Genomic DNA, 14,338 nt, shown 5'->3' with positions numbered 1-14,338 from the left:
TTTGGTGCTATTTGATTGCTGCTGCAATTTTTAGTTTTTATTATATTCATCAAAAAAGACATGAATTTTGTCAAAAAAATGATTTTTTTAACTCTGTGCTGACATTTTTCAAATAAAGTAAAATTTCTATATACATTTTTGTCCAAATTTATTGTGCTACATGTCTTTGATAAAAAAAAAAACATTCAGTGTATATTTATTGGTTTGGGTAAAAGTTATAGTGTTTACAAACTATGGTGCAAAAAGTGAATTTTCCCATTTTGGAGCATCTCTGACTTTTCAGCACCTGTCATGTTTCATGAGGTGCTAAAATTCCGGAATAGTATAAATACCCCCCAAATGACCCCATTTTGGAAAGAAGACATCCCAAAGTATTCACTAAGATGCATGGTGAGTTCATAGAAGATTTTATTTTTTGTCACAAGTTAGCAGAAAATGTGACAACTTGTGACAAAAAAAAAAAATGAAATCTGCCACGGACTCACCATGCCCCTCTCTGAATACTTTGGGGTGTCTACTTTCCAAAATGGGGTCATTTGTGGGTTGTGTTTTCTGTCCTGGCATTTTGGGGGGTGCTAAATTGTAAGCACCCCTGTAAAGCCTAAAGGTGCTCATAGGACTTTGGGCCCCTTAGCGCACCTAGGCGGCAAAAAGGGGTCACACATGTGGTATTGTCGTACTCTAGAGAAATAGTATAATGTGTTTTGGGGTGTATTTTTACACATACTCATGCTGGGTGGGAGAAATATCTCTGTAAATGAGATTTTTTTATTTTTTTCACACACAATTGTACATTTACAGAGAGATTTCTTCCACCCAGCATGGGTATGTGTAAAAATACACCCCGAACACATTATACTACTTCTCCTGAGTACGACGAGACCACATGTGTGACACTTTTTTGCAGCCTAGGTGTGCTAAGGGGCCCAACGTCCTATGAGTACCTTTAGGATTTCACAGGTCATTTTCAGGCATTTGGTTTCTAGACTACTCCTCACGCTTTAGGGCTCCTAAAATGCCAGGGCAGTATAGGAACCCCACGAGTGACCCCATTTTAGAAAGAAGACACTCCAAGGTATTCCATTAGGAGTATGGTGAGTTCATAGAAGTTAGCGGAAATTGTTTTTTATTGTTTTTATCACAAAGTGTCATTTTCCACTAACTTGTGACAAAAAATAAAATCTTCTATGAACTCACCATACACCTAACGCCATGTGCGATGCCTGCAGGCTCATGTGTCCTTTCGAGGACTTGACAAACCAGTTGTATCAAAGGCACCATCAGCAACCTCGTACCATGCACTTTCTTCCTGGAGCGTGCCCTGTGAAGAGTGGTGAATCAGGTTGTAGATAAGCGTGACCAGGAAGAGGAAGAGTTGTGGTCGCCATCACAACCAGACGGAACCTTATCACCTGCTGTACTTGCGGAAACGCAGAGAGAGGAATCTGAAGAAGAGGAGTCAGAGGAGGAAGGTGGATTTGTGGAGGTGGAAGACCAACCGGAGCAGGCTTCCCAGGGGGCTTGTTGTCACCTTTTGGGGACCCTTGCTATTGTATGTGGCTGGGGGGAGGAGGAGACCATCAATGACATCAGTGAGGATGAGGAACGGGAGATGGCTACCAATCCTATGAAAATGGCATTTTTCATGCTGTTCTGTTTGCTGAAGGACCCTCTTGTAAAAAGGCTAAAGGAGAAGGACCTGTACTGGGTGGCAGTGCTACTAGACCCTTGGTATAAGCACAAAGTGGTGGAAATGGTACCAAATTACCAGAAGTCAGAAAGGATGCAGCATTTGGAAAACAGCCTGCAAAGTATGCTGCTGTACACTGCGCTTAAGGGTGATGTCAGAGCAGGACGGGAATATAACAGGGGAAGAGGTACAAGAAAAAACCTCCTCCCACTGCCACGCCGGCAAGGACAGGACGCTTTACCGATGTGATAATGACGTCAGACATACAAATTTTGTTTTTTTCTATGCATAGCCGCAAGCCTTTGGGATCCACCCTAAGAAAACGCCTCGACTGACAGGTAGCGACTACCTGGCATTAACTGCTGATATTGACACTCTGAGGAGCAATGAACCCCTGGAGTACTGGGTGTGCAGGCTTGACTGTGGCCAGAGCTGTCATAATTTGCCATTGAACTTTTGGCTTGTCCTGCCTCAAGTGTCCTGTCAGAAAGGACGTTCAGCGCAGCAGGAGGGATTTTCACTGTCAAGAGAAGTCGCCTAGGTCACCAAAGTGTTGATTACTTGACCTTTACTAAGATGTATGAGGTATGGATCCCGGAGGGTTACTGCACACTGGAAGACTTGTGACTCAGTCCCCACACCAACTGGCCCTGACTGGATGACTTACGAGGGCCAGTTGCGGACAAACCAGTTGGCGACTGAGGATGATGGAGTGATTAGGCTGGAGAAGGCTGGAGGAAGCCCCTGATTTGTATACATTTTTTATTTGGCCCCATCTCACACTTTAATGTCAGTTCTGGTTCCAGCTATCAATTAAATGAGCCATTTAGCTTCTCCAAACATTTTAACTTTCTCCTAACATGACAAAACTGATTTCAGATCAAAAGTATGGTTAGAACTTTAATAGCCTTGCCTCTATGGGAGATTTTACCATGCTACATTGTAATAGACTACTGGATTTTAAATATCCAGATATACACTTTGAATCAAAATAAAATTTTATTAAAATGTAGTAAATGTGAAGGAAAGCAATGCCCACTTTCACCATGAAAAAAAAAATGCATTCAATAGTTACTTACTTCTCTGGGTTGTAACTTGAAAATGCTATCAATCCACCGAAGCCCAATGACAGAGAAAAGAATATTTGTGTAGCTGCAGCTAACCACACTTGTGGATCTAGTAAAATCTGAATCTATTGTTAAAACAGAAAAAATAATCAATTTAGCTCAAAACAGTTCATCGATTTTAACTTAAGATCATTTTATACCTACAGTGTATGCAAAGGTTTGGGCAACCTTGTTAATCGTCATGATTTTCCTGTATAAATTGTTGGTTGTTATGATAAAAAATGTCAGTTAAATATATCATAAAGGAAACACACACAGTGGTATTTTAGAAGTGAAATTAAGTTTATTGGATTTACAGAAAGTGCGCAATAATTGTTTAAATAAAACTAGGCAGGTGCATAAATTTGCCATTTAATGGATTCCAAAACCTTTAGAACTAATTATTGGAACTCAAATTGGCTTGGTAAGCTCAGTAACCCCTGACCTATATACACAGGTGAATCCAATTATGAGAAAGAGTATTTAATGGGGTCAATTGTAAGTTTCCCCTCCTCTTTTAATTTTCTCTGCAGAGTAGCAACATGGGGGTCTCAAAACAACTCTCAAATAACCTGAAGACAAAGATTGTTCACCATCATGGTTTAGAGGAAGGATACAGAAAGCTGTCTCAGAGATTTCAGCTGTCTGTTTCCAGTTAAGAACATATTGAGGAAATGGAAGACCACAGGCTCAGTTCAAGTTAAAGCTCGAAGTGGCAGACTAAGAAAAATCTTGGATAGACAGAAGCAACGAATGGTGAGAACAGTCAGAGTCAACCCACAGACCAGCACCAAAAACCTACATCATCTTGCTGCAGATGGAGTCCCTGTGCATCGTTCAACCATTCAGCGCACTTTACACAAGGAGATGCTGTTTGTGAGAGTGATGCAGAGGAAACCTTTTCTCCACCCACAGCACAAACAGAGTGTAATGATCTGCTCAGCTGCCTGTGCAGGCAGGCAGCTTTTTGACCATTGTTTAGGTTTGCATGCTGCAGGACTCTGGAAAGAAGAGCTTCTGTAAGTTTTGCAGCTTGTGCTTGCAGAGGAATTTGCATACGTTGTCATGCAAATTGCCTGGCCACATTCATTGGAGGCGTGTACTATAAGTACTATGTGTTTCCCACAATGCTTGGCTGGTCATAAGGATTCCTTCCTGTGAAACACTCCTGGAGGAGTGTCAGCCTTACTCTCTGTTTAAAGATCAGCTTAGAGTAATTTCTGAAACTGCGCTAGGCAGGTTCCCCTAGTGCAGTTAGGATTGCTTATCTGTTTTGTTTGTTCTGTTGTGATTGTCCTATCCCAGCGGTGGTTGACAGGAAATCGTTCTGATCTCTGTTCTTGGAGTATAGCTGGTGCAGCGGTTGCTACCAGCTATCTCTTCTGATCTGTCTCACTTGGATCGCACTAGCATCTTGCGCTAGCGCTGTGGATCCTTCTGTTCTGTCTCCTTGGATCGCGCTAGCCACTTTCCGCTAGTGCTGTGGATCCTTCTGTTCTGCCTTCCTGGATCGCACTCGCCTTGCGCTAGTGCTGTGGATCCTTCTGGTCTGCTACTCTGTTCTGTCTGCCTGGATCGCACTCGCTTTGCGCTAGTGCTGTGGATCCTTCTGTTCTGTCTTCCTGAATCGCGCTAGCCACTTTCGCTAGTGCTGTGGATCCTATCTCTCGCTTGTCCCTGTTTTCGTGTGTCTGTCTTGTCTGCTACGAACGCTTGCTGGAGGCTCGGTGAGGTAACGGTTAAGCAAGCGTTCGCGTCCTCTGTTTCATGTTTATCTGTCGATGGATAGTTAGGTGTGCTTGTCTCTATTGTGCTTATCACGTGGAGACCGTGCATAACCGCGTGCACTGTTGCGAATGAGTGCGGTGTTCGCGGTTAGCTAGCGTTTGTTATTTTCCGTATCTCCTCATTGTATGATTTGGTGTGCCTTTGCTACTCTCGTGCTCCGCCTTGCTGTAGCCTTGTGTCACGTCTGGAGATCGCACCTCTCGCGATCGCGTTCCTACTTCTTATCTGCTGTGGTGTGTGGACCGTCGCGGGTTGACGACTAGTTTGGTGCACACACATACAACCTGTCCCTTTGCTCGTTCTCATTCGCAATCGCTTCTCTTGCGATTGCGTTCTGCGCTTCGTACAATTCTTGTCTGGCATTTGTGGAGGTACAGAGGATTGGTTCCTCTGCACTCCACAACGCCATCTGCCGACAGGAATTTCCCTCTATGGGTGCGTAGCACCTTTTGCTGGGTTCCTGCAATTATACGCTTGTGGAGGATTTCCGCCGTATCAGCGCACGCGCTGTGCGCTGATCACGGAGGAAGTTCCACAATCGTTACACAGAGCCTCTTGAGGTATGCTAAAGCACATTTGGACAAGCCAGCTTCATTTTGGAATAAGGTGCTGTGGACTGATGAAACTAAAAATGAGTTATTTGGGCATAACAATGGGCGTCATGCATGGAGGAAAAAGCACAGCATTCCAAAAAAAACACCTGCTACCTACAGTAAAATATGGTGGTGGTCCCATCATGCTGTGGGGCTGTGTGGCCAGTGCAGGGACTAGGAATCTTGTCAAATTTGCGGGATGCATGGATCCCACTCAGTATCAGCAGATTCTGGAGACCAATGTCCAGGAATCAGTGACAAAGCTGAATCTGCGCCAGGGCTGGATCTTTCAACAAGACAACAATCCTAAACACTGCTCAAAATCTACTAAGGCACTCATGCAGAGGAACAAGTACAACGTTCTGGAATGGCCATCTCAGTCCCCAGACCTAAATATAATTGAAAATCTGTGGTGTGAGTTAAAGAGAGCTGTCCATGCTCGGAAGCCATCAAACCTGAATGAACTAGAGATGTTTTGTAAAGAGGAATGGTCCAAAATACCTTCAACCAGAATCTAGACTCATTGGAACCTACAGGAAGCGTTTAGAGGCTGTTTAGAGGCTGTAATTTCTGCAAAAGGAGGATGTACTAAATATTGATTTCATTTCTTTTTTGCGGTGCCCAAATTTATACGCCTGCCTAATTTTGTTTAAACAATTATTGCGCACTTTCTGTAAATCCAATAAACTTAATTTCACTTCTCAAATATCACTGTGTCTCCTATATGATATATTTAACTGACATTTTTTATCATAACAACCAACGATTTATACAGAAGAATCACAACGAACAACAAGGTTGCCCAAACTTTCGCATCCCACTGTATATCCTTTCAACTATACAAACATAAATAGCTGGTTTGGATTAGAGGGTGTCTGGAGTTGGCAAAGGATAACCTGTCCATTATTTCAATGCAGAAGGATGCAGCATTGGTCACATGACCACTATTGTTTACAACAAAGTTTAGGTATTCTTTATGGTTTACTAGAACTAAGCGTGTTCCTTTTTAGGTATTCCTTTATTGTTTACTAGAACTAAGCTCGCCTGTCTACAAATGGGCACTAGGGCTCATCAGCTACTCCCCTCACACCACAACCAAGCCCGCTGTTGCCGCAGCAACGTCCACACGGTCAGCACGCATGCGTGCACACAGCCGCGATGCATGTGCCCACACACGTCATGGCACGCATGCACACGCCCACCCTCCTGCCTCGTCCTGTACTGTCCAATGTCTGCCCGTGTGCCATGCACGCGCACTGGCAAAAAAGGTAGGGACATGAGAGGATGCAGGGACATGGGTTTTATTTTATAGTATTATTAGAGAGAAATGTTTAAGTGTTTAGGAGCTATTTTAAAGTTTTGTTCTCAAAAGTACCCTGTAGTGAGAGGGTTATGGAGCCCATTTTTATTTATTTTTCCATTTCAATTAATTTGGCTATTACATTTTCACTGCTTATCTCACCTAAATGATCTATATCTTGTTTTTTATGCCACAAATTAGGCTTTTTGTAAACAATACTTGTTTTTGTTAAAAATTTTATTTTCTATACATTTTATAGTAAAAAACAAGGAAAAATGAAAAATACACTATTTATCCAATGCCATCCCCTATAGTTTTAAAATAAACAATGCTACTATAGTTAAAACCGACACATTTGCCCATTTGTCCTGGCTATCGCAACATTTAAATGATGTTCCTAGTACAATGTATGGCAACAATATATTATTTTTAAATAAAGATGTATTTTTGGGGGGTTTTTTGTACCCTTTTAACCACTTCAACCTACAGTGTCGAAAATCGTATGCATCCGAGCAATGTTTACCTCCCATTCATTTGCCAATAACTTTATCGCTACTTATCACAATTAATTGATCTATATCTTGTTTTTTCCGCCACTAATTAGGCTTTCTTTGGGTAGTACATTTTGCTAAGAATTATTTTTTTCTAAATCCATTTTAACAAGAAGATTAAGAAAGAAATGGAAAAAAATGCATTATTTCGCAGTTTTTGGCCATTAGTTTAAAATTAATACATGCTACTGTAATTAAAACTCATGCATTTTATTTGCCCATTTATCCTGGTTATTACACCATTTAAATTATGTCCCTATCACAATTTATGGCGCCGATATTGTATTTAGACATAAAGGTGCATTTTTTAAATTTGCGTCCATCACTATTTACAAGCTTATAATTTTTAATCACTTAAAGTGAACCTCCGGACTAAAAATCTACTCAGCAGAACTGAAAAGGCTTGGTGTTTCTTTAACAGTTTCACAGCATCAGAACTTTGTTTTTCTTACCAAAGCATCATTTTTAGCTGTATTTTTAGCTAAGCTCCACCCATCAAAGAAAAAAAGCCCGGGATTTTTTCCCTGATGCTGTGCAGAGCATAATGGGATTTCCTATGTTGTTGTTCACGTTGCCTAGCAACTGGGAGAGGTGCTCAGGACACAGGACAGTTGGAATTGTGTCTCATGCTCCGTCACCTCCTTTCAACCAAAAAGATGGCTGCTGTCATGTAATCAAACATTTGCCTGTTCTTTTAAAACAGTGTGGGTAAGAGATTATATTACCTATCTATTTTAATTAACATAACTAATGTAACTTAATGACAGTATGTTTTTTTTAGGCTGGAGTTCCTCTTTAAGGACTGCAGCCTTAAAACCCCTTAAGGACCAGACACTTTTTTTCCATTCAAACCACTGCAGCTTTAATGGTTTATTGCTCGGTCGTACAACCTACCACCTAAATGAATTTTACCCCCTTTTCTTGTCACTAATACAGATTTCTTTTGGTGCTATTTTATTGCTGCTGTGATTTTTAGTTTTTATTATATTCATCAAAAAAAAGACATGAATTTTGTAAAAAAAAATGTTTTTTTTTAACTTTCTGCGCTGACATTTTTCAAATAAAATAAAATTTCTATATACATTTGTCCATATTTATTGTGCTACATGTCTTTGATAAAAAAAAATCCAATAAGTGAATATTTATTGGTTTGGGTAAAAGTTATAGCGTTTACAAACTATGGTGCAAAAAGTGAATTTTCCCATCTCTGACTTTTCTGAGCACCTGTCATGTTTCATGAGATGCTAGAATTCCAGGATAGTATAAATACCCCCCAAATGACCCCATTTTGGAAAGAAGACATCCCAAAGTATTCACAAAGAGGCATGGTGAGTACATATAAGATTTTATTTTTTGTCACAAGTTAGCGGAAAATGACACTTTGTGACAAAAAAAATAAAATAAAAAGTTTCCATTTCTGCTAACTTGTGACAAAAGAAAAAAAAATCTGCCACGGACTCACCATGCCCCTCTCTGAATACTTTGGGGTGTCTTTCCAAAATGGGGTCATTTGTGGGGTGTGTTTACTGTACTGGCATTTTGGGGGGTGCTAAATTGTAAGCATCCCTGTAAAGCCTCAAGGTGCTCATAGGACGTTGGGCCCCTTAGCGAACCTAGGCTGCAAAAAAGTGTCACACATGTGGTACTGCCGTACTCATAAGAAGTAGTATAATGTGTTTTGGGGTGTATTTTTACACATACCCATGCTGGGTGGGAGAAATATCTCTGTAAATGAGAAATGTTTTATTTTTTTTACCAACAATTGTCCATTTACAGAGATATTTCTCCCACCCAGCATGGGTATGTGTAAAAATACACCCCAAAACACATTATACTACTTCTCCTGAGTATGGCGATACCACATGTGTGACACTTTTTTGCAGCCTAGGTGTGCTAAGGGGCCCAAAGTCCTATGAGTACCTTTAGGATTTTACAGGTAATTTTGAGGCATTTGGTTTCTAGACTACTCCTCACGGTTTAGGGCCCCTAAAATGCCAGGGCAGTATAGGAACCCCACAAGTGACCCCATTTTAGAAAGAAGACACCACAAGGTATTCCATTAGGAGTATGGTGAGTTCAAAGAAGATTTTATTTTTTGTCACTTTTTTTTTATACAATTGTTTGTTTGGTAACTATATATTATTTGTAAATACAGGTGTATTTTTTGTACCCTACCAATTACTACAAGCCCTTATTTTCTATTTTATTTTATTTTTATTAAAAAATTTATTTGGTTAATTTTTGGTGTGGGAGCGATCGCGCGCCTCAGGCAGCGGCAGCTGCAAAGTCTATCTGGACGGACATATCCGTCCAGATAGACTTAAGTGATTAATTACTACAAGCCCTTATTTGTTAAAATAACCAGGGCCTAGGGCACCACAGGAGCAAGGGCACTAAAGCAGCAGGCTAAACTGGTGCAGCATTTGCAAGCTTGCAAATGGTGCAATGAAGGGAGATCAGGCGAGCGCCTGGCCATGGTATTCTGCTGCTAGTTGCCTGTGCAGCAGCCATGTTGCTCTCTGTGCACATTTGCATTGTGGCCGGTGGCTACAGACTTGGGCAGCATTGGAAGCTTCTGCACTGGAGAAAAAGGAAGAGGAAGCTTCTGCACTGGAGACGAGTGGAGAAATGAGTGACACTGATGGCTGCTGCGGTGTGAAGGCAGGCTGGCTACCTATACTAAAAGGTGAGGGAGTGGGAAAAGGAGGGATTAAGGGAGTCATCTGGCTACCTATACATGAGGGAAAGGGGGGGAGGGGTCATCTGGCTACCTATACTGGAGGGAAGGGGGGAGGGGTCATCTCGCTACTTATACTGAGGGGGGGGGGGGCAGCTGGTGATAGTGGCCTAGGGCAGAAAAGAGTACAAATCTGGACCTGAAAATAACAGTAATATACTCCCATCTCATGACATACATATTACAAAAGCTGGGTCCCTAAGGCAAATATTTATGTATTTTTTCAAATGTTTGGTAACTATATATTATTTGTAAATACAGGTGTATTTTTTGTACCCTATTACTACAAGCCCTTATTTGCTAAAATAACAGTAATATACCATAATGACATACATATAAAATGCTGGTTCCCCAAGGCAAATACAATATTTATGTCTTTTTTTCAAATGCGGTCACTTTTTTATACAACTGTCTGTTTGGTAACTACGGGGGAGGGCTTTAGAATACCAGGTAGCTGGCAGTCGTGCCAATCCTTTTGACTGCAGAAGTGTTCTAGGGTGTGTACTCACATCTAATTTTGATTGGGCAATGATTGTGTAATTATTCTATTTCCATGTAGTATGAGGGCCAACAGATTTGAATACTATGAACAGGTTGTGTAGCTGAGCTCTCATACTACATGGAAGTGGTAAAATTTGCAAAACATTGGCCAATCAAATTCGGATGTATGTGCACATCCTAAATCTCACACCTGAAGTGTGTGTGGCTGATATAGGCAGACTTTAATCACAGCACCTAAAGTTCACTTTCATTCTGAGTCAATGGCTGAAAGTACAAGGGATGCTGGATCAGCAGGAAAGCTAGGAAATTGGCATAGTTTAACAGGAAAAGGCAGGCTTTACATCTCTCTTATTATAGGGTCCCTTTAGACCACATGTGTCGAACTCCAGGCCTGGAGGGCCAGATCCATGCCAGTGTTTAGGATGGACTGAGAAAGAAAGGAATGTGTTCTATCTGATGGACCACACCTTTCCTGATTCAGACCCATCAATTCATTTGAGCTGTATCAAAAATGCGAGAAGATCTCGGCCCTCGTAGGACCGGTTTGACATACCTGCTTTAGACCCTTCCAGGTCCAAAATTCCACATCAGGGCCCAGAGATCTGTAGCTACGCCAGTGTGCTATGGGGGGGGGGGGGAAAGTACTCATTTAAAGTGAATGTCAGTGGCCATCCCCATTTGTATTGGTTTTTGCAATGTTTATTAACTGTGGGTACTAGCCTGCAATTGCCTCTAGCACTTTTCAGAACTGTTCAGCAGTCAGAGCCACACATTGATCGATCTCATATTGTATGTGAATGTATATTTTATAATTTGTATGGCTTATGATACCTGCTATTCATATTGTTTAGATTGTTGCAGAAAGGCTGGTTTGTACATTTTTTTGAACCCAGGCACGGATTTACATCGCAGGAGCCTATAGACACAGATACCCTGGCACAATAGACTTCACCCTCCATGAACATACAAACCCTCACCAAACACCACCACAAGTGTACTGGCTGGAGCAGCTGTCACTTCTCCCTCAATTCACTTACCTGTCATAGGTGACTACAGGTGCTTATTAGCATTAGGTAGCCAGAGGTACCCTCAGTATTAAATTGCTAGTTTCGGACTGGGAGATGGGAAAGCTGAAATCCACTTGCTGGCCAAGCAGCAGTAGTCATGTGTTGCTGCTCACAGTGAAGACTTGCTACACGTTTCTATTGGGAGTGATAAACACATGGTTTCTGCTACTTGGCCAGCAGGTGGATTTCCTTTTCCAGCTCCCAGTCTGACACTGTAAATTGCCCCTGACTGAAGGGAGATCTGGTCAGTGGAATGCAGAGAGCCAGATGAGTAACCTCTCATTTACACTCTGCTCAAAACTCTGCATAGGGAAGGAGGAAGGGAGGCACTGGAAGAGCAGTATGAGCTGCCTTTCTATCATCAGGCACCTGTAGGCACATGCTTACAGTGTCTTATGTTAAATCTGGCCCTATTAGTCCCACTACCTACAACCCAGGTCATCTCTTGTGTTCTGCTGCTATGCTGTTGGGAGTGCTGTGAGCATGCCTTAGGCAGAAAAAAAGAGCAGCCGGGTTCGAGGACAGCGCTGAGTGATTAGTTCCAGATCAAAGGTCATGACGAATATTAATCAAGGCCTGAAAATGGACAGCATAGCAGCAAAATGGCGGTGAACAGGGACAAATAAAGGGCACAGCCTGAGAAAGGAGGACATTACTAAGAAAAGCAGGTACTGTATTTCACTTCATTTTTAGTCTCAGATGTCCTTTAACCATGATTGGGATTGTCACGTCCAGGCGGCTGCTGCGCAATTGCGCGCCAGCACGTGCCCGTGCCCCCCCCATTAGCCTGGAGATCAATGAATGGGAACATAGTTCCCATTCATTGATCTAAGTCCCCGGTAGTAAGACCAACAGCTTCTCATCAGAAGCCACCGTCTTTCTGACCAAAAAAGGTTTGCCATCCTCCATATGCTTCCTGGAAGCGAGCACCTCGCTTCCAGGGCTAAAAGAAAAAAAATTTCACTGTGGCCATCTTGTGGCCAAATAGTAAAACTACATCTACATACTGTATATTCCGGCCTATAAGACAACTGGGCGTATAAGATGACCCCCCAACTTTTCCAGTTAAAATATAGAGTTTGGGATATACTCGCTATATAAGACTACCCCTCTTCCAACGCACACCAAATAAAAAAAAAAATCATATACTGGTGCTATGTATGAACAGATACTGGTGCTGCACTGTATGCGGTACCCAGTACAGTATATAACAACTCTCCCTCTAAAGAAATCCTAATTGGCGGCGGGAAAATAAAAAAGATATAGATCAATTCATTGTGATAATTAGTGATAAAGTTATTGGTGAATGAATGGCAGGTGAAAATTGCTCTGATGCATAAGGTGAAAAATATCCGCGGGCTGAAATGGTTAAAGGGACCCCGAGCAGTGAGGAAAAAATGAAATCCAGACTTACCTGGGGCTTGCTTAAACCCTTCCGTGGTCCTAATAGTGGCTTCTGTAATCCGACGACTTCGGCTGAAGTCACGCGTGCGAGCCTCTGGTACGCATCCTGCGGGGTTATCACCCTGGTTGCCGTAAGAGTCCTGGGCATGAGCAGTTCGCTAAAGACTGAACTGCACATGTTCAGGACTCTTATGGAGACCGGCATGATGATGCGCAGGGTGCGTGCATGCGTGACTTCAGCTGAAGTCGCCGGATTACTGGAACTGTCAGTGGGACCACGGAAGGGAGCAAGAAGATGCCGGGGACCTCACGGGATACTGGGGGGGCTGGAGATAGCCCCAGTTAAGTCCGTATTTCATTTTTTCTTTACTGCTCAGGGTCCCTTTAGGACATTCTGAGGAAAACTAAATGCTAATTATTCAATGACAGTTAGGGTTTGATTTCCCTCCGTTGCCACTCAGCTGCTCCAGCGCCATTTTCCCACATTAACCCCCAGATCCCCATGCCCAAAGTGGATTTTTCTCCTTAGAATGGTTCTATTCTGGTTCTGTTTTCTCATTGCCCCAATCCAGGGCTTCAGGATCCGTTTCCCTTCCGCTTGGCTCAGCGGTCCAGAAAAATTGCTGCAGGAGGAAACTTGCAGTCCATTCAGTGGATCGTGTGGAACAGATCCATTTAAACATACGAATGTGAACGGATCCATAGGTTAACATTGGATCCATTCCCATCCGTTTCGATCCGCTTCCGTCCGATCCGGTAACGAACAGTTTTGTAATGCTAATGTAAACCGGGCCTCAAACACAGCTGACCTCAGTAGTGCTACACTAATTGCTTTGTCCATAAAAAATAAACACTTACATCTGGAGTAAACAGATATTTCAGTCCATCGATGGCACCAGGTAATGTGATCCCACGGATGAGAAATATAGTTAGGACAATATAAGGGAAGGTAGAAGTAACATAAACTGCCTGTAAAATAAACATAACTACAGTTGGTTATTGTGGCATATAAACAGAATACATTTTCAAAAATTATGGAGTTTACCAAAGATAGTAAAGTGAGCATTTATCTGAATGAAAGGTTAATTATGTGCAGGAACGTCAGAAGCAAAATAATCTAGACAACTATTGTTTGAGAACTTCATGCGCTTACCAACTGTACCTGTAAGTTGTTTCCACATGTTGAAAGAAGCAAGCTATTGTTTATGATTATCTCTCACTCTTTCCCTATTGTTTGCTATTGTACTGATGCTCAGATTTAAATATTTTCTGTACACAGAATAAGTAAGTATTAGTGGCATAACAATAGAGGATGCGGAGATTGTGACCGCACTTGAACAGTGGTGTAGCTAAGGAGCTATAGTTACATAGTTACATAGTTACATAGTTACTTTGGTTGAAAAAAGACATACGTCCATCGAGTTCAACCAGTACAAAGTACAACACCAGCCTGCTCCCTCACATATCCCTGTTGATCCAGAGGAAGGCGAAAAAACCCTTACAAGGTAAAAATTCCTTCCCGACTCCAGATGGCAATCAGATAAAATCCCTGGATCAACATCATTGGCATTACCTAGTAATTGTAGCCATGGATGTCATTC

General features: G+C 42.0%; 1 protein-coding gene across 1 annotated transcript in view; it reads right to left on the bottom strand.

Annotated features, from left to right (window-relative positions):
* LOC137519358 (sodium-dependent neutral amino acid transporter B(0)AT3-like) overlaps positions 1-14,338 on the bottom strand; it is a 210,127-nt gene that overhangs the window by 11,838 nt on the left and 183,951 nt on the right. Inside the window, exons 8-9 of the mRNA XM_068238310.1 lie at positions 13,596-13,706; positions 2,770-2,882 (exon numbers count right to left, since the gene is read on the bottom strand). Coding sequence (XP_068094411.1) covers positions 2,770-2,882; positions 13,596-13,706 — 224 coding nt within the window. The remainder of the gene's footprint in view (positions 1-2,769; positions 2,883-13,595; positions 13,707-14,338) is intronic.

The sequence above is a fragment of the Hyperolius riggenbachi genome, chromosome 5 (genome assembly GCF_040937935.1).
Source record: "Hyperolius riggenbachi isolate aHypRig1 chromosome 5, aHypRig1.pri, whole genome shotgun sequence".
Taxonomy (NCBI): Eukaryota; Metazoa; Chordata; class Amphibia; order Anura; family Hyperoliidae; genus Hyperolius; species Hyperolius riggenbachi.
Note: the sequence above shows the minus strand (reverse complement) of the source record. Positions and strands in the feature narration are given on the sequence as shown.